At 49.1% G+C, this 19,535-nt stretch overlaps 1 protein-coding gene across 5 annotated transcripts in view; it reads right to left on the bottom strand.

The window, feature by feature from the left end:
* Positions 1-19,535, bottom strand: part of LPIN1 (lipin 1) — a 130,670-nt gene that overhangs the window by 30,786 nt on the left and 80,349 nt on the right. For 4 of the 5 annotated variants that reach the window (XM_047743739.1, XM_047743742.1, XM_047743743.1 and 1 more), the window contains 9 exons: positions 16,300-16,607; positions 14,190-14,315; positions 11,759-11,863; positions 8,390-8,519; positions 6,761-7,073; positions 5,636-5,729; positions 4,805-4,995; positions 2,716-2,809; positions 1,695-1,764 (listed from right to left, as the gene is read on the bottom strand). In XM_047743739.1, the coding sequence (XP_047599695.1) occupies positions 1,695-1,764; positions 2,716-2,809; positions 4,805-4,995; positions 5,636-5,729; positions 6,761-7,073; positions 8,390-8,519; positions 11,759-11,863; positions 14,190-14,315; positions 16,300-16,607 (1,431 nt within the window). The remainder of the gene's footprint in view (positions 1-1,694; positions 1,765-2,715; positions 2,810-4,804; positions 4,996-5,635; positions 5,730-6,760; positions 7,074-8,389; positions 8,520-11,758; positions 11,864-14,189; positions 14,316-16,299; positions 16,608-19,535) is intronic. The other variant, XM_047743740.1, reaches the window with a different exon arrangement.

Here is a 19,535-nt window from a genome sequence, read left to right as displayed (position 1 = left end):
CCCCCCCAACGGTGTGCTTCTTTTTAGCATTTAAAAGTCTCTACTTGATACAAAAGAAACTGAATTCACGGAAAAGCAAACCATGAGAACACTATTTGCAAAGAGGATAACGTGGACAGGTGTGTATTACCCTATTCCTCCTAAACTCATCCATAAATGTAACAAAACCCCAATTAGAGAAAAAAAACTAGCAGGATTATTTCCATACCTAGACAACGCGATTCTAAAGTTCATTTATACAACAAAAACAGCCAAGAAAATTCAGATAGACGAGTATTATTAAGTTGGTACGAGCCTTACTACATATTAAAATTGAAAAACTATCGTAATTAAAAGAATGTATTTTGGTACATGAGTAAACATATACATGGGACAGAAGACAAAGTCCAGAAAAGAGACTAAATTCATAAAGAAATAATCATACACGCGGTAGCTCTATCTGCATATTGGGGGGGGAAGCGTTATCTAGCAAAAGGTACTGAGATAATGAGGTAGTTATGCTGGACCCGGTTACTTGCCTCCCTGGGCACATCATCCCCTCCCTTTCTCGCCAGCACATTGGAAACTGTTCAAGAATCAGGCGCCACAGGTTCTGACCTCGCTTGGTCTACCCCATTCCCGAACGTTCCACTGTTCTGCCAGCAAGTGGCTTGGAGGTGATCCTGTGACCAAGTTGTGGCCAATGAAACGTGAGAAGCCTGTCCCTACCCTTCCTATTGGGGTAAGGCTGGTTGAGAGGAAGAAGTTGGGGACAGTGACCTTGATCATAAAGGGAAAGGCAAGACAGTCATGGAGAAGCTGACCCTGAAACTACCAACCTCGAAGATTCTTACTATGTCAGGTGAAAAAGGCTGTTATTCAAGCTACTCGTAGTCATTCTGTTTCCTACAGAGCTTCCTGATTCGTAACCAGCTGGGAGAGAGCTGATCGGGCTCCTGATGCCTCACTCACTCACAAAATAAAACCGAGACAGATCAGACATTTAAGAAAGTGCTAGGGGAGGGGTGCCTGGGTGATTCAGGGGGTTAAACATCCAACCCTTCATCTCCACTCAGGTCTTGATCTCGGGTTTGTGAGTTCAAGGCCCGCACTGGGCTCCGCACTGGGCGTGGAGCCTACATAAAAAAGGAAAAAAAGAAAGTACTAGGGGAAAAGCTGGCATATTTTCACAAGTTTCGGAAATGGGGAAGCAGGGCCATTATAAGTATAATACGAGATCCAATAGCCTTAAAGGATGGACAAATTCTACACATAAAACTAATTCTACATTAAAAACACCACAAACAGAGTCAAAGACCTACTGACAGCTTGTAAAAAGATTCAGAGTGAGTATCACAAAGCCTCAGCTAAGGAGCCACGCGCCCATCTTCTGTGAGCTAAACCCCTGCAAGCTAAAGGGTATTTCTATTGCGTTGACGTCCCGAGCACAGCATGTGTCGGGAAAGGAACCTGGAGGAGGCAGGAGGCGGTCCGTCGCTGCCCCAGTTGGGAGGTTTTGCCCTGATGAGCAGGAAGGGGAAGGACATTCAGGGTGGAAGGGAGGCGGGTTCTAAACTCCTGACCTCGATGGTCATGAACTTCAAAAGAACACCACGTAATTAACTTTGTGCTTCTAAAGTCGAAGTTAAATTCCAGCGGCCCAGATTCGTCTACCCGTGATAGTGCCACCTCTTCTGCCTCGTGTTCAAGCTCACCTTTGGCAAAGGTTTCTGGAAGGCCTGCATTGCCAGGAGCAAGGGCGCCGCTGTCGTCCAGTTATAATATCTGACGTGGGAAAATGAAACAGATGTCAAAGACCGTGGCTCGGACTGAAAAGTCTTCGAGTGTCACGAGAAACAGTCAAGGAAAGCTCCGGAACCCCAGCTGGGTCCTTAATGAGCCCAAGACTGTTGCCAACACCCCGGCCTTCCCCATTTGCCCCTCACCCTGCCAACCCCCAGCAGCCACTCGTGGGGGCCAAGCCGAGACCAGCGGAGGCGGTGGGGGCCCGCGGCCAGCTGGAGGGGAGTCCGAGCTCCCCAGCTATCGAGCCACCGACGTGCCGAGGGCATTTCTTGCCACACTTCGTGGAAAAGGCAACTAGGTACCCCAAGTTAGGACCTAAACACCTGACTTCCTCTCGGGAAAAAAGTTTGCTACAAAAACACCTGCCCAGTCCCTGACCTCAGAAACCAAAGCTTTCGCGGGTAGATAAGCAACCTGTGCTGCGAACACCCACGGACAACGTGGGCCTGAGGCTCAGAGGCCAAGGGCCGAGACTAGATGCATTCTGGTACGAAACCTAGTCAGGGGGCGCCGGGGTGGCACGGTCAGCTCCACGCCCCGCTCTTGGTTTTGGCTCAACATGATCTAGGGTCCTGAGCTCGAGCCCCACGTCGGGCTCCGCACTCAGCTGCAAGTCTGCTTGTCCCTCTCCTCTCCCTCTGTCCCCTCTGCTCATGCTCGCGCTCTCTTTCTCTCTCTCTGGAATAAGCAAATAAATCTTTTAAAAATCCAGCACGGGTGAGTATTAAAACCCATAAGATTGACCCTTATACAAACCTACCAACTATAGAACAACACAGTACTTGGCCTACAGGAAGAGGTAATAATAAATTTTAACAAAATCTTCACCTTACGTATTTCTAAGGTCTATTGTCTGGATCTTTGCTTTTGAAAAACTGAAACACAAACCGTACTGTGAGACGGCCAAAATGACTTCCAAGAGGAACCTACTTATTCCCGATCTTCACCACGAGATTGGGGTCATCGATGAGAGCCGGGTTGTCCACAAACTGTTGATACGACACGGCTTGTTCCAGAAATGCATCTGTGAAAGAGATCGTAGGAATAAGGAGAAAACAGAAGGAAAATTTTGATCGGAAAAACAGGTTTCCATTTCCCTTGCTTGTTCACAAGTGTCGTCTCAGAGCCGACACATTCCAGCTGTGTAGACAATTCTTCAAATGCATTTGTAAAGGGGCCTGAGTTTGGGGGCAGCGTCTGTGCAGAAATGGGGGCGGCTGGGGGCAGTCCGAGGCTGTGGGGCAAGCGTATGCCCGGGCAGCAAGGCGGGGAGCAGGCGTATGGAAAATCCAGTTTCCCCACACATCTCCGGAAGCAGGTGACTGGTAAGTAGGCTCAGAAACCAGACCACCCAGTTTCAGTCGCTTTTACTGGTGTGACCTGTGTGGAGCAAGTACTTAATTCCCTCAAGCCTCAGTTTCCTCATCCGTAAATGCGGATCAAGAACCACGCCCGCTTCCTCGGTGGCTGTGAGGCTGGAAGCACAATGTCCAGCCTAAAGCAAGGACTTGCTTGATGTCGGTGGGCGAGGTGCTGGTCACTGTCACATGGAGGAAGTGCGGAAGGCAGCACGGCCTGACCTGCTGACCCAGCCCCACCACGTTCCGGGAGACAGGAAGGCCTCAGCCCTGATTCTAGCTTCTGTGATGAGCTCTGGCCTCCACTCGACATCCCCCGTTCAGCTGGCCCTGGCTTGAGCCTTGATGTGGGCTTTGACCACCTACCTCTCTGGCACTAATTTGTCCCCACTCCTTCCCAGGGGTGGGGGGTTCCTATAGATCCTAAATGGAACCAAGACCCAGGAGATCCCAGACCTGTCCAGCAGGAAGAGACCCGTTGGTCAGGAGGCTGACCCAGACTGGCCACGACAGGTACCTCTGGTACCCTAATTCATGCCGCTAGGTACTCTCCTCAGGGGCTCCTGCTCACAGGCTTCTGGCCTCATCTGAGCAGACCCCTGGGAGGACACTCAGTGCAAGTGTAGTGGAGAGCGGGTGCCATGGGACACCAGTCCCTCGCCACCTCTTCAAGGCCCCACAGTGGCTGGTGCTAGAGATTTGGACATGGCTGGCTATTAGAGGGGAGGGGGTCTTCGAAAGACTTCTTGTGAGGGACCAAACCAGCTGGATCACATTGAACTATGTATTTCAGTTCAGCTCCATGGGGATGGATTAGCTAGCTCAGGTTCCAGAGCAAGGAGCCCCAGCCTTTGTCTGAGAAGAACTTCACAGAGCCCTGTGGGGACTCCGGGATAGAGACAGGAGTCTAGGATGGCAGCTCAGGGCAGGAAGGGAAGAGGGTGGTGAGGGGGTGAAGTGCACAGCCTCACCCCTTCCCCACTAGAAAAACAGACCATGGTGGGGGGAGGGGGCTGATGAGAAAGAGAGAACAGTGTAAGTGGAGGGAGTGGTAGAGGGACAAGAGAGCGACACTCAGGGCCACTAATGCCACTCGAAGGGTTCGTCAGTTGGTGACAGCTGATGCATCTGCTAGGGGTCTTAGGGCCACCTCACCACGTAGCTGTCACAAGACACTGGGAAACCACCATTCTAAATCTGATGGACACCACGAATTAATTCACCACGTACACCAAGCCTATGAGCACCCCTGAGATCCAGCTGGCAACCGCCCCTGAATGTGCTCAAATCCAGACATCTCTCCCTCCCCAAGACTCCACAGCTTTTCTGCACACTCCCAGTGCCCTGTGACTCCGTGACCCCGACATTCCCCCTGGGCTGCAGGCTCCCAGAGGGCACCACTGCAGAGCCGGCACAAGGCAGGGAGACATACGCAGGTGCTCAGCAAACACGCGCGACGACAAGTGGCCCCAAAGCCGTGTGTGACCAACAGAAGCATAAGGCCCATGAGCTACAGCGAATCATTTGTGCTCTGGGGAACCCAGCCAAGTGAAAAGCCACTTTCAACAGAGAAGCCCGAGCTTCCGGACGTTCTGGCCGCTGGCCACGAGAGGGCGCTCGTGGCTCAAAGACCGGCTCCAGGGCCAGGCTCCGGGCAGTACCTTTGGTTATCTCCCGGTTGTCGCTGAGGCCCCCGCACAGGGAGATGGCGATGGACGGCAGGTCCCTCAGGCTGTCCGAGGTGCTCTCCACGCCGCTGTCGATGCCAGAGCTGCCCACGGACTGCGGGGACTGGTTGGCTGACCGGGCTCCGTTGTCGCTGGTGTGTTTGGCGAGGCCGGAAGGATCCCCGCTGGGAGGAGGAAGAGGAGAGGTTCTGACATCGGGACCGCAAACGACTCCCACCGCGCGCTGGCCCGCGGCGAAGCAAAGGAGGTCATCTCAGGACCGGGACAAAGACAGACAAGTGAAACCAACTACTTGGGGAGACAATTATTTTAGCCTATTGTCCTCCCTGGGTCCCCTCCCGAGCCTAGGTGAAAGGAATGGCAAAGAAAGCACACTGTCCTCAGAGGCCACAGATCTTTGCTACCACCCTCCGAGGAGCCAGCCCTCCCTGAACATCACAAAACAGAACAGGGGTCTCAGAGGCCACGGGAGAATCTCTCCCGGGGAGGGAGAGGGCTGTGCACCTGCCCCCTCTTAGCTGCTGATTTGGGTGACGGGTCACTGCCTCGCCCCCTCACAACACGACCGCAGTGTCACCACGGGAGCCAGCCTCGTGCCTGCATTCCTGTTCAGGAGGTGGGAAGCCAGCCACACAGAAATATCCACACAGGACTCCAGGGAAAGTCCATTATTACTGGTAGATTTTCACAGGAAAATTGGAGCCTCCCTTTTCTTACTCACTTTCCAATCAAATGTAAGGGGGAAAAACCAGACTCACACAGACAAACACAGAAAATGATACGAAGAATAAAAAGAAATTTTACTTTTTGGGAAAATACAGGGCAGCCATTTCAGGGTCCATATCTGTGAGGTCATCCAAGTAGACGCCATCAGCCCCCAGATGCCTGCTTCGTTTGTCTGGAAGAGCAAAGGGGTCAGGTCAGAGCCCTGGTCTTCCACGGACTTCCGAGCAGCTCCAGAAAGCACTGAAGCATAATGCACGTTTGCTCCGAAGTGTCCCCACCACGCACAATTACGAGAGCTGGAAGTCAGCAGCGCGCAGGCCTCAGAGGCCGACTCACCAGGTCTGCGCGAGACCCCACCACCGCCAAGAGCACGCGCCTAACCGAGTCACACGATGCTGGTGAGCAACGCCCCCAGCTGTGAAGGGCCTGATGTGTCCTGAGTACTTGGTCTACTGAAGCCATCGCCACCATCATCATTCAATGAGGAAGGCTTTCATTAAACACGTCCTGGTATGCACAGTCCCAGGCCCGGGGTCCCACACGGTGCATCCACGGTCACTGCACACCACGACCGTGGACTTCCTGTTTCCTTCTGCCAGAGAATGACGTCACTGGTTCATAGAAATCTAGGAAAGCGCACCACGTGGTTAACCACGTGGTTAACAGGACAGGCTTGACGTCATCCCTCCTGCCGGGCGACCAGGTATGTATTCAACCAGCAGTTCGGAGCAAGACTATTCTGAGCACAGAGGAAACGGAGGCAAACCAGGCCAAACGGTTCTTGATCGCACAGAGCACACACGTTCTAGTAGGGAGCTCCCGGCAAACATGGATACAAACAAGTGACCCTTGCAAACAGTGACCCGTGTCATGCAGAAATTAAAACCAGGCAATGTGCGGACAGAAACGGAGGGCAGGGGGTGAGGAGACCAGGATTAGCTCAACAATCGGCATCCTCCGGAGCCCCAAGTGGGTGAACAAGACTTCACCCCTCTGGATCCCAGCACCCCGATCTAGAAAGTGAGGGGGCTCGTGACACCACCCCAAGGGTTCCTTCGGTCTGACTGTATAACTAAATTCTGATAATATCTTCAGCAGAAAGCTGTCCCGGTCCAGCTTCCCCCTTGACATACTCGGCATTCAGAGGGAAGGATTGGGACCGTGCGGAGCCCCACATCTGCTGGGACCCGCCAGCCTTCCCACCTTTTTTCCTGGAAGGAGAATCCATCTTGCTTGCTGTCGGGGCTACGCTGGCAGAGAGGGGTTTAGGTTCTTCGATCGTAGGCAGAGGTGGAGCTGCCGCCCCCAAGGCCTCAACATCTTCTTCATTCGCAAACTGCATCTCCGTGGGAGGCTTGCCCGGCTCCGGAACGGGCAGCACGGGGGGCCTGGCCAGGGTTGGCGACTGGTCACTAAACGCATCCGAAGACTCGCTCTGGATGGCCTGAAAGTGTATCTTATCACAGATTTTTCTACTGTTTAATGGGCTGCAGTCTTTCATCTTGTGCGGAGATAACTACGTCAAAGAGGCAGAGAGAGACAGACAGAATGGTCAGGGCGTGAGCAAAGAGATAAAAGGAGTTAATCAAAGAAAAACAATTAACCCATTAACATCTGCACCACCGTCTGCCCATTTGGCAGAGACAGTCAAGCCTCGGGCGTCACCTAGTGATTTCCCTTCCACCAAAAGAATCTAAACAGCAGAACGCCAGTTCCAGAGCAAACAAACTTTCATATAAAACATCACCTGCTGATTAGAAGGAAGTGGGATCGGGAAAGGCCAACAAACAGGAGAGGCTCAAGTACTCAGTGTCCATGCACGGGATGGGCAGGACACTCGCAGGACGGGTAGTTCGCAGCACAGCGACAATAAGGGAATCACAATCACACACAACAGCACGATGAATGTCGCCAAGCTAATCTCTGCTGTGAAAGGCAGGAGGGTGTTTGTCCTTCTGGGGGGGCAGGCTGAGAAGTAACTGCAAAAGGTAGGGGCTTCCCAGTGGCTGAGTAAGCCCTGCTTCTCTCTGGACACATTCTCAGCATGAAAATGTTCCAATCTGTGCACCTACGATGTGGGCTTTTCTCTGTACACGTGCTCTATTTCAATAAAGTTTACCCCCAAAACTAAGTCAACAAGTGGGTGGTTCACCTGAGTGAGAAATTAACATTTCTGATTCTACTTCTCCAAGGAGTGTCCTGTTATGGAAAAGATTTATCTGGTCACAACAAGAATGAAATTTATGGATTGGAGGGGAAAGGGAAAGTGTTTGTTCCTGTACCCGATCTCACAGCTTCTCGCACAACAAAAAAAACGCCACAGCACGTCTGTGGTTGGAAGCGTTTTGCCAGAAGTAGTGATGGGTTAGCATTTCCACGCCACTTCTCCAACGACAAATGCCATGAATTTGAAAAGATGGCTGGTTCAGTCAGCACTACAGCACGCGGGCAGAGAAATCAGCATTTTCCATGGAAGCTAAATATAACCCAGGAAAAGAAAGAACCCACAACTCTACCTCAACAGACATTCCCTCCAAAAAGTTGCCCATCTGGATTCTCCATAGGAATGCTTTCCATGTTTACTCATGTTTTCCATGTTTACTCATTCATTCATTCATATTACAACCCTCTACTGTCCTCTCTCTCCAAGGACAAGAAGTTGTAGCATCTTCTAGAAGCTTTACAATATAAAAAAATTTTTATAGTAATAGATTCGAGATGCTTTTAATAGACTGGAATATGAAATGAACTATCTTCAAAGAAAAGATCATGCATTTCACGTTTTTGGAAACTATCTTCGATATATGGCAGAAATGGGGGTGGGGGGCTTACCTTTGCCGCTTGCGGTAATTCTCCCCAAAGCCAGAGCATCTCTAGGTTACTCTTCTGCATCGCCCTGTCGGTGGCCTTATTGACCAATTCTGAATCGCTTTTAGGTGTTGAAGGTCGAGAACCTGAAGGACTTAAGAAAAACACAAATCCATGATTAAACTGGGAAGGAAAACTTTTTTAGATGTTTTTTAGTCCAGAATTCTATGGTTCAAACAGCCCAGAAAATGCGCACAAGCTTCATGACATTCCCCTCTGTGGCCACCAGGGGTCCACAGAACACACAGCTAGGAGGAAGGAGCTCCCCTTTTGGGGAACCTATCCCAACCTGCCCCCCAGTTCCAAGTAAAGATGAGAAGAGGCATTTAGAAAGGAAAAATTGAAGAAAAGAGAGATGAAAGTAGAATGGAAAAAGTGTGTTCTCCTCTCAAAACCATCTGTCTCTCCCCACCTCACCCTGAGCTCCCCACTCCTGTGGTCTCAACTTCCAAACTGCATCTGTCGGCTCTTGGCTACAAAGGGGGGTCCTGCCTATCTCAGATACGCACCCATTATATTCAATTTTTAAAGATTTATGAATCTGCACTGGCTTCAAAAACAGGAAAACTGTATCACAGGCTAATTTTGCCACAAATTCCAGATGCTAAGAATAAACTCAAACTTCCTAACACGCCAGGAGCCTCTGTGTTGAGATTTCATTAAATATCTTCCAGGAATAGTTCAAAATCCACCTGTTGGCTAAGGCCTGCTCTGTAACAACATATCATACGGCTTAATTCTCAGGCCAGTTTTGAAGTGGTTTTAACTTGTGCTCTTGTCTCTACAATCTTTCCTATTTCTCCTCTTTAGACCTGAACAAAGTTTTCCCTCTGTCCAGCCAAAGTGACCAGCCCATAATCATCACCTTGTCTACAAACTTCTCACAGTATCCTAAACAATATCTGAATGAGAAAATATATCCATTTAACCTCTCCCTGCCTTCTCCTGCATCATCTCCCAGAGTAAGACAACGGTGGTACATGAAGCGGGGGACAAAGCCGCCATGTTTTCCTTCTGCACCCTCTACCACAGCCCTCACACTCTCCTGAGTCCCCGCCTGGCCTCACAAACCTGAGTTAGATGTCAACTCCCACGGAATACAGCTTCCTGTCAGGACAAGGAGCAGTCATAGATGAAACCTATCAAACCAACAGGGACCCTTAATGGCTAACCTGGTCCCAGATCTCTTCAGTCCGACCATTTGAACCAAAGAGACTCACCGCTCTCTCTCTTCTCTCTCTCCTCCATTTCACAGCAACATGCTCAGAGGCTGGTTCATCACCCGTGGTGCCCACCGCCCACCAAACCCCCCACGTGGTACGTGGCTATAGTGTGGCCCTCACGCTCTATTTCACCATGTGTGGAGGAGGACCCTGAGACAGGGTGTCGTGGGAGCGTATACGATGGGACACCTCTCCCAACACACGGACACGCACACCCCCTCTTCCGCCCCATGGGAAATGCTCCCACAGGAGGAAGGCTGAGCGCCCCACACATCTTAGGTGGTAAGGTGTCCATCACCTCCCAACTTCTCTTGCTCCTTCTAGTCCTGTGATTATGCTTTTCTCCAAAGGGTCACTGCCCTCCTGGCACCGGCGTGTCCATACTATATTTTCTGCATCAGCGCCAGGTCCAGAGGGGGTGTCATGGCCTCCAGCATACCTACAACCGTGACCAGCATCCAGTTTGTCTCCAGAGTCATCACAGAAAAGGTCCACTGTGACTGGCTTCCTGTCCTCCGCAGTGTGGCATCGAACCTCTAACCCCTGGTCTAAAAAGCTCCTGCTGTTCTATTTTACCACATAAAACATGAGTGATGTTTTGTGGAACAAGGAATGGCCGTACCCCGCGCACTGAAGTCAGCAGTGCCCTTTAAACAGAGCTTGCTCTGGAGCCGGGGGGTCAGCGAACTTCGTCAAGCTTTGTGGGTCATGCGACCTTTGTCAGAGCACACAATTTTGTCGCAGCTGCACAAAAGCAGCCTTTGACAATACGTGAACAAGCCGCAGACCCACAGAACCATGAGGACGGATGGGGGAGCACGGCTGGCCCACCGGCTGTCCTTAGCCAGCCCCTGCTCTAGAAGAAGGCAAATGCTGAACACGGGTGTCTTGTGGTGCCAACTCCAGAATTCCTGCTATTCCGACCCCTGGCCAACCCCACAAGCCCTAGGTCTCCACAAAGGTATTCAGGTTTGCAAACTCCTTCACAGAGAAGCAAGCCCTGAGCTGGGAGCACCACCTCCGGCGCCCGGCAGGCCACCACCATAAATGGCGGCAACATCAGCCTCCCTCAGAAGGATCCTGCACGCAAATGCCCGCACACGGTCTGTGGAATTCAGGCTGACAGAAGGTGTCGGGGAAAGGCTCCCAGTTCTGGGTGTGATTCACAAGGAAGATGGTGGGTCCAAGGTTTCCCATTATCAAATCTTAGTCTTTTAAGGTCAAGGGTTGTTCAAAAAAATAAGCTTACAAGATCTGTGATTGGCTTTCGTAAATAACGCATTTATTAACCACGGAACAGTTTTGAGGATTTTGCCAGTCCCACTTGGGCAAGTGAGTTCTAACTGTTCACAGCTTAGTTTACCTCCTTTCAAAATGGCCTTTCCCCTGTACATGAAACCCTCCAAACGAAGCATATCCTGAGACTTGGTTCTTTAATCAAAAAGGAAACCATTTCTCTTGGAGAAGTCAGTCAGAGCTTCATTTGTTAACATTTAGAAACCATGTAGGTCCACCACGCAGCTTGGAGTGTGGACACCATGGAAGGAACGGAGGCAAGAACCTGAGACCATGGCATCTGAGGAAAATACAAACCTATGATCCTAAACCTGTGCTACATTCCAAAATTCCATTCTAGAAATGCCTTGGAAATAGGATTCCATTATTCAGACAGTCTAATGAGCAATTTAAAGAGTTATAATAACTCCCCTTACACAAAAGATCTTATAAACTCGTATGTTGAACAACCCTAGACACAAAGCAAAAATCATATTACCAATTTTTATTTCATTGTTCTGTTTTGCAAAGCGCTCCATAAAATTAGGAAGAACTATATGCTTAGCCATAATTTCCAGAGAATCCAATTTAGTTGTGGAAAAAAATCTAATAATCTACAAATGCTTAATCAAAGGAAAAAAAACCATCTCTATGTATTTTCTTCATAAGTAATTTGGTTAGTCAATTAGATTTGTAAGAGTTAGATCAAAAGTTTCATTTACACAGTCTATGTATTGTCTGTGTAAGTAATTTGGTCAATGGTAAACAGGCTTGTATGAGTTAGATCACAATTTTGATTATCGAAGACATCCAAGTGGGGAAAAAGCCCCTCTACCTTTCCGAAGCATGGAAGTGGGAAGACTGTGGAGGGCAAGAGCTAGAGAGGCCTCCCTCGGCCGCAACTGCCAGGCGGGGGGCAGTCCTTTGGCAATCTATCGGGCTACCGGATACCACGTGATATACATTAAGAAAAAGAAAAATCATAGGTCAATTCAATTAAACTTCATATAAATTATTTGACTACTCTCCACAATAACATTTGCAAGAAAATGAACATACTTAGGCATCTGACAACAGCAGAAATGACTCTGTTGAAATCACTCAGAAGTCAACATGAATTTTTTGAACACAAGAACAGGAAACTGCCAAAAGACTCATTTCACTTTCTATTTCGTCCATATGGCCGTAAAAGATTGTTATTCTCTGGTCAGAATTTAGAGTTTAATCAAACTGCAGTTTCCAAAGAGTTGATCGTTTCTGCTGCCAGTTGTCTCTTCAAAGAAAAGACGTACTTCCAAGGTATGGAAATGTATCTATTTATCCTAATTTGTCGTTGCATTTGACAGCAGTCAGACCCACAGGATCTGACACGGCCGCTCTTCTGGATTCATAAGGCAAATCACGGAAGACAGGAGAACATACCCACGGTTGCATTTTAAACATTTATTTGAAATTCAAAATTAAGGTAGAGTGTCTGAACAGATTTTCCAACCTAATAGTGGTTTCTAACCATCCCACATAATTTTCTTCCTAAAGTGCCGTCTTTTTCCCTCCTTAGGGTGCATTTCCATAGACCTCGGGAGATGATGGGGGAGGTCCCAGGAAGGTCTAATATCTGCACTGTCCATTATGACAGCCACCAGCTGCACGTGACTATCGAGCACATGAAGTGTGACACGTCCACACCAAGGTGGTCTTTCCATGTGAATTCACAATGATCAAAGACTTAGTATGAAAACGAGAATGTGAAAATCTCATTAAGAACTTAGTGGAAACGACTTAATGGTATTTTGGACATGCTGGGTCAAAGGAACTCAATCATCAAAGGGAACTTTCTCAGTTTCTTTTTACCCTCTAAGGACGGCTGCTGGAAAACTGTAAACGTCCTGGGTAGCTAGCGTTCTGTTTCTACAGCACGGGGTGGGTCTGCAGACAGACCTCCATGAAGACACCCCGCAGGCCCCCAGCCCCACCCAGGTGGACCGACACCCGCTGTCCCAGACGCAGGCACGGGACTGATCTAGTTCTCTGGCACTCGGACTCCAGCACGCGCTGCTCACTGTGCTGTTCCACTGACGAGATTGCTCTGGTGGAACTGGAACGAGGAGGGCTGTTGGGAGGACTCTGGCTTTAGGCAGGGAGCCTTTGCAGTAGGGTTCCCACACTTCTACTACAAACCACAAGTACATCTACAACGTAAGGAATAAGAACGATCCAAGGCTAGGGTGCCTGGGCGGGCTCAGCGGGTTAAGCATCTGTCTTTGGCTCTGGTCATGATCCCAAGGTCCTGGGATCGAGCCCCACATCAGGCTCCTGCTCAGTGGGGAGTCTGCTCCCCCTCTTACTCTGCCCCTCCCCACTGTTCATTCGTGGTTCTTTCTCTCTCTCAAATAAATAAAATATTTAAAAAAAAAAAAAAAAAAAAAAAGACAATCCAAGGATGTCCCTGTCACTAAGATCGGTGTTTCTCAACCTCTTTCCATTGTTCGTGTACCCCCAGACAGCTGAGACTTTTTTCCTCTCATGGTCCTCCCTCCACCGTGACCCTTTAATACCACAGATGGGCTCCGAATTTGCTTATGCGTGAGGCCCCATGGAGGCCACAAGCCATTATAATATCTAAGAACTCTCTGCTGCCCAAGAGCCAATTTTTGCCAAAATGGGGGTGATACAGCCCCTGCTGAGGACACTCGGTTTAGATCTGTCCCCTCCCTGGTTCTTCTGAGAAGGGCTCACATATTCTCAGAGGTCTCACTGACTACCAGTCCCTGGGTCTTTAGGATGGCAATCCGCAGCCTGAGCAGGTCTGATTCTCCAAGTTTCTACCCAACTCTAGGGCATCGTCAGAGTTCTTTTCAGGGAAATACTCCTGGTTTCAGCAGAAGGGGTTAAGCACAGGGAGAAGGCATCATTCTAACAGCCCAGAACCATCTTGGTGGCTCCGGAATCGTACTTGAGGGCTAAGTGTCAAAAAGGCTAGGCCACCTGTTTTCTCCTGCTGACAATCAGCACTAAGGAACTGGAGTGGCTTTTCTTTCAAGGTCACCTGCAGGGAGTGAAGAGCCAGATCTACAGCTTGATTATGACATCAGAAGTTTATGGTCTGCACGTGTCCTTTTTCAATCCCAATCTATACCTCCTACTCTAACCCGCATTTTTTTCACTTTTTACTTATATTTCACTATTATTAGACACGCTTCCTGTCACTGACTTTAAATCCTCTGGACGGGGGTGGTCAAATGCGCACACTTCCCCCAGCAACTCACCTGGCGCTGGGTGACCACTCTCTATCAGAATTAGGGTACGATGCTGACTGAGGGTAAGTCATGATGGGGGAAGGGCTTTCCTTAGAAACATCTTCTTGGAATACAGGTATATCATTAGGAAGAGTTCTGGAGGGAAAAAAAAAGGAAAAGACTAAAGTCAAAGAATTATTAGTGATTATGTGCGACAGATTCATAATGAAGGCAAGTTTCCCTTTTATCTTGATTAGCTAAGTTCTTTGTCAATGAACACAATCTCTTTCTGACCCACCCAGGCGTACTGGAGGCAGTGGGGAGGGAAAATGTGAGACACAGGCACACGTCAATGTGTTTGTGCTTTGGTTGGATTATAAAGCTCATTAAAATGACTGTATTTGGGGCACCTGGGTGGCTCAGTGGGTTAAGCCTCTGCCTTTGGCTCAGGTCATGATCTCAGGGTCCTGGGATCAAGCCCCGCATTGGGCTCTCTGCTCAGCAGGGAGCCTGCTTCTCTGACTCTCTGCCTACTTGTAATCTCTATCAAATAAATAAATAAAATCTTTTTTAAAAAAACGACTTTATTCAAGTTTCTGGGCTGGCAGATGTGCATAATGGTGGTCCCGCTGGTCATGTTACACCGCAGCCCCGAAACGGACCCCGGAGGCTGAAAAGTCTTGCTGTGCGCAGGAGGTTGCCAAGCGAATGACCACACACAGACAATCCTTCACCTAGCAGAACGAACAAATGATATAAACCAAAAGACTCTAATAATGACAAAACGACTGCAAAGCTACCTTGTTTCAGGTAGAATGCACTCATTACAAAAATACGATTCCCTGTTGCAGTCACACAGAGGCCGTCGGTCCGTACTTTTGATGTTCCCTGAAATATCCGTCACTAAGTTCTGGAATTAAAAGCCATGCAGGGACGGCAACTATCATAAGCCCAACCACTAGTTTCTGAGCCTACAGCAGATTAGAGGCTATAGTGAGGAAAAGGGACATTGCCAGTTTGCCTGTATTTTTAGCCAGAGGGGGGAAAAAGAGTCCTAATTTGAATAATGAAGCAGAGGGACACTCCTGATGTTCCTTATCCCTTTTTCATGTTAACAAGATATAAAATAACTATCAAAAATTATACTGAATTTTAGGGGCGCCTGAGTGGCTCAGTCAGTGAAGCTCCCTACTCTTGATTTCGGCTCAAGTCGTGATCTCAGGGTCGTGACATTGAGCCCTGCGTCAGGCTCTGCGCTCAGCAGAAGTCTGCCTGACAGTCTCTCTCTCCCTCAGCAACCCCCCTTTAAAAAAAAAAAAATCTGAATTACATAAAGATCTGAAATATCAAGTATACTTTACAAATGAGTTTTGTCTTTTAAAATTGGCCATTTTCACTAAAATAGTAATACACAGAACCCGAATTTCACCACCCAGTTAAAAGCAAAGAAAGTTGAGCAAGACGACCATGAAACCTCGGGCCTAGTCAGAACTGAAAAGGAAAAGTCTGCTTGGAGAGAAAACTGGTCACGTTCTGCACGTCCTTATAACCTGAAAGCTGTTACAGATCAGTCCCCAGACACACATCACCCCAATGGCCGGGACTACAGTCCGGGCCCAAATAGGAACAAGCAGGCTCTGAAACAGGGTTTCGTGCATGAAGTATTCGTTTGCTCGCTTCTCTGTCCCTCGGTTCCGTCCTAGATGCTGAGGCGGCCAGACGAGGACCCACCACCTTGTAGCTGTAAGCCAGCTCAGATGTTTCTGCCCCTTGAGGTTGGGGCCACAGAGTTCTAACACTCACTCTAAGACGCATTCACATAAGAATAAGGAACACTGGGCACCTGGGGGGCTCAGTCGGTAGGCCTTTACCTTCAGCTCAGGTCACGTCCCAGGTCCTGGGATGGACCCCCGGGTCAGGCCCCCTGCTCAGCGGGGAGCCTACTTCTCCCCCTCCCTCCCTTCCTGCCCCTCCCCCTGCGCACGCTTGCCCTCTCTCTCTCTCTAATAAATAAATAAAATCTTTAAAAAAACAAAGAAAAGAATAAGGAATACTGGGGCGAAAAACAAGTTGTGAGAATCACCTCCGAGAACGAATGCACCTGACTCCCCCACAGGCCCCGGCTTTCATGCACGTTTACCTGCTACCGTCCAGGGGGTCAGCCTGGTCATCTGAGCTCATCTCTATGGGAAACATGTCCTCGTCCTCAGATGTGTTCATGTTGTCATCTCTTTTCAGGGTGTCCAGCTGGGACTTTCTCCTCCTTTTCCTTCTCTTCTTCACTAAAGAGCTGCTCGAAGCGGCCTCGCTGGGAGGTAAGGCCTGGTTGGACGCGCTGGGGTCCAGGCTTCTGATCCTGTCTACAGAGTTCCTTTTCAGCTGACACTCCATGCGCGAGGCTCCCTCCGACAGGATAGGGGAGGTGGCCAGGTACATGGGGATCACCTCCTAAAGGGCAGAAAAGAGATTTCAAAGAGCCTTGTTAATTTGGGCTTAAGGGGCAAGGGCTGGCCAGTGTTCCTTTAGGAGTGCGAGTGCCCTCGGGGAGGGCTACGTGGGCCAGGGGGACCAACGGTCATGGCCACCGCGGGCTGGAGGCAGTGCCAGATCGGGATAGCCAACCACGAATCAACAATGCACTCTATGGCATTTTGTATCGAGTCCCGCATTTTCGTAATTATAGCAAAGCGAGGTAATGAGTGATTTCAGGGCACCCGAAGTGTTTGAAGTATCCATAGTAAAGAGGGAAAAATGAGCTTTGAGTCATCAAATTACCTGGGAACTGGGCTCAACTTTGCATTTCAGTGCAGGGCAAGGGGGTAAGTGTATGTGGTGGCGTGTATGGGTATGTTTACGTGCGTGCACATGTTTGCATGTAAAAGAGAGAATGTGTATACATTTTTTAATATGCACTGAATTAAGATGATAGTAATTAAAAATACAGCTGACACCCCCCACCCCGAGTGCCTGCCTACACCAGAGCCATCCAGGTATTCGGCCGTTAGTCAATTAGATACCAACTCTCATCTTAAAAACAGAAGGAAAAAATACATGGCCTGTCCATTTAAGTTGTTTAATAATGATTTACCATATAAGTTGTTTAATAAGGTATAATAATCATCTAAAGACTATAACAATCATTTTATTAATTATTATTAATAATTATATTACTATATTGATAATTATAATTCATAATTGTAGATAATCATAATTATTAATTAATCATTTTTATTAATGGCTTATTTATTAGGAGACACTTGGTAATAAGAAGGAAAGAACATATACAAAGGAGAAGAGAGAAACAGAACCCCCCCTGCTGACCCTTTACAGCAGGTTCGAGAACACTCGAGGTGCTACAGGTGTGCAGAGACCATCTGAGACCAAGCCTTAGGCTGGGAGGTGAGAGGTCATCTTGCCCAGCTGCTCAATGGGCCAAACCCAGAAGAAAGGCCGCCAGTGCTGACATGAGGTTAAGAGCAAAGAAGGGTCTCCACAGGGGCAGGGAAGGAGCAAAGCTCCACACGCAGAGGGGGCCCGGATCCTGGGGCACTCTGGTGATGAGGAACACAGGCTTCCCCGACTTGCAGGGAACACAGTCTTCCAGGGGTAGCCAGGGCTATCCGTAAGGGGCAGAACATATCCCCCCCCAACCCCAGAAGCACCCTTCAGGCCCACAGAGCAGGCTCAAGCCCCTGCAGCTTCCATGGAAGCCTCGCCCAAAACGCTTCAACTCTCACAGCGTAAAATCTGTCCAAGCTAAGGGACAACAGAAATTTGGAAGGCAAGCATCCATCTGAGATGGCAAGAATTAATAATTACAAATGAGTGACTCTCAGAGCCGTCCCTGCGGACAGGGACATAATTACAGAAGTCGGGGGCACAGGCCGAGGATGCTGGTCCTCCCATTACATTACACCTTTGAGGAGACCAAAAAGAGGAGGAGCCTGGGACCATTTTATTCTGAAACTGAAACCATGTGCGTTCATTTTTGACCCTGGAGCTTTTTAGCTGTTCCTTTGGCATCACGCTATCTTCCCGTGAAAGAACTAGTCTAAGTGGATTTTCTTGAGGAATCCCAACACAGCATCCCTTCCACACTTTCTCGAAGAAGGTAAGAGTGAAAAAGCGGTTTCTCTTAGAAGAAAACATCGGGATAAATCTTCATGACCTTGGATTTGGCAAAGGATTCTTAGGCAGAATGACAAGGGCAAAAGCCACAAAAGGATAAAAAAAAAAAAAAAAAGCAGATAAACTGGACTTGATCAAAATGTAAAAGTTTTGTGCTTCAAGGAATACCGTCAAGCAAGCGAAGACATCCATGACAAACCAATCGTAAAAAGACAAAAACCCATGGGGCGCCTGGGTGGCTCAGTGGGTTAAGCCTCTGCCTTCGGCTCAGGTCATGATCTCAGAATCCTGGGATCGAGCCCCCCATCGAGCTCTCTGCTCAGCAGGGAGCCTGCTTCCTCCTCTCTCTCTCTCTGCCTGCCTCTCTTCCTACTTGTGATCTCTGTCTGTCAAATAAATGAATAAAAAAAAAAAAAATTAAAAGACGAAAACCCAATCACAAAAAGATCTGAATAGATTTTTCTCCAAAGAACAAAGACAAACGGCCAGCCAGCCTGTGAAAAGATGCGTGACTCACCAGCCATCAGGGAGACGCATGGCAGTGCCATGATGAGACGTCCCTGCACGCCCCCAGGACAGCTAGACCCGCAGTCCCAGGGCAGGTGGCCATGAGGACGTGGACAAGCCCAAAGCTGACGCCCCGCTTATGGGAACGTCAAATGGAGCAGCCGTTCCTCAAACACGGAACACACCACTAGCACGTGACGGGGAGCTTCTGCTCCCGGGTATGGACCCAAGAGAAACAAAGCCATTTGTCCACACGAAAACTTGCGCAGGAACGCTCACAGCGGCATCCTTCTTGACAGCCAAAAGGCGGACACGACCCAGATGTCCATGAGCCCACGAAAGGGCAAACCAGTGTGGTGCGCGGATACCACGGGCAATGATGCAGCCCCACAGAGGGATGAAGCCTGGAGCCCGGCTACGGGATGGGCAAGCCCCGACGGCTTCATGAGAAGGGAAGGAAGCCAGGCGTGATGACAACATACTTGGGACTGCATCGTGGGAAAGCTCGGAACAGGGAAATTGAGAGAAACAGAAAGTAAAAGAGAGGTTGCTGAGGGCACAGGAAGATGACGGGGCGGGGGCTTGGGGGATATAGGGAAGCGACAGCTATAGGGCACAGGGTTTCTTCTTGGGCTGATGAAAATGGCCTAAAATGACCGTGCGACATCTCTTTGGAGAAAACTGAAAATCACCAAACTGTACATTTGCAATAGAGAAAGTGTACAGTACACAAACTGTATC

Source organism: Lutra lutra, chromosome 9, assembly GCF_902655055.1.
Source record: "Lutra lutra chromosome 9, mLutLut1.2, whole genome shotgun sequence".
Lineage (NCBI taxonomy): Eukaryota > Metazoa > Chordata > Mammalia > Carnivora > Mustelidae > Lutra > Lutra lutra.
Note: the sequence above shows the minus strand (reverse complement) of the source record. Positions and strands in the feature narration are given on the sequence as shown.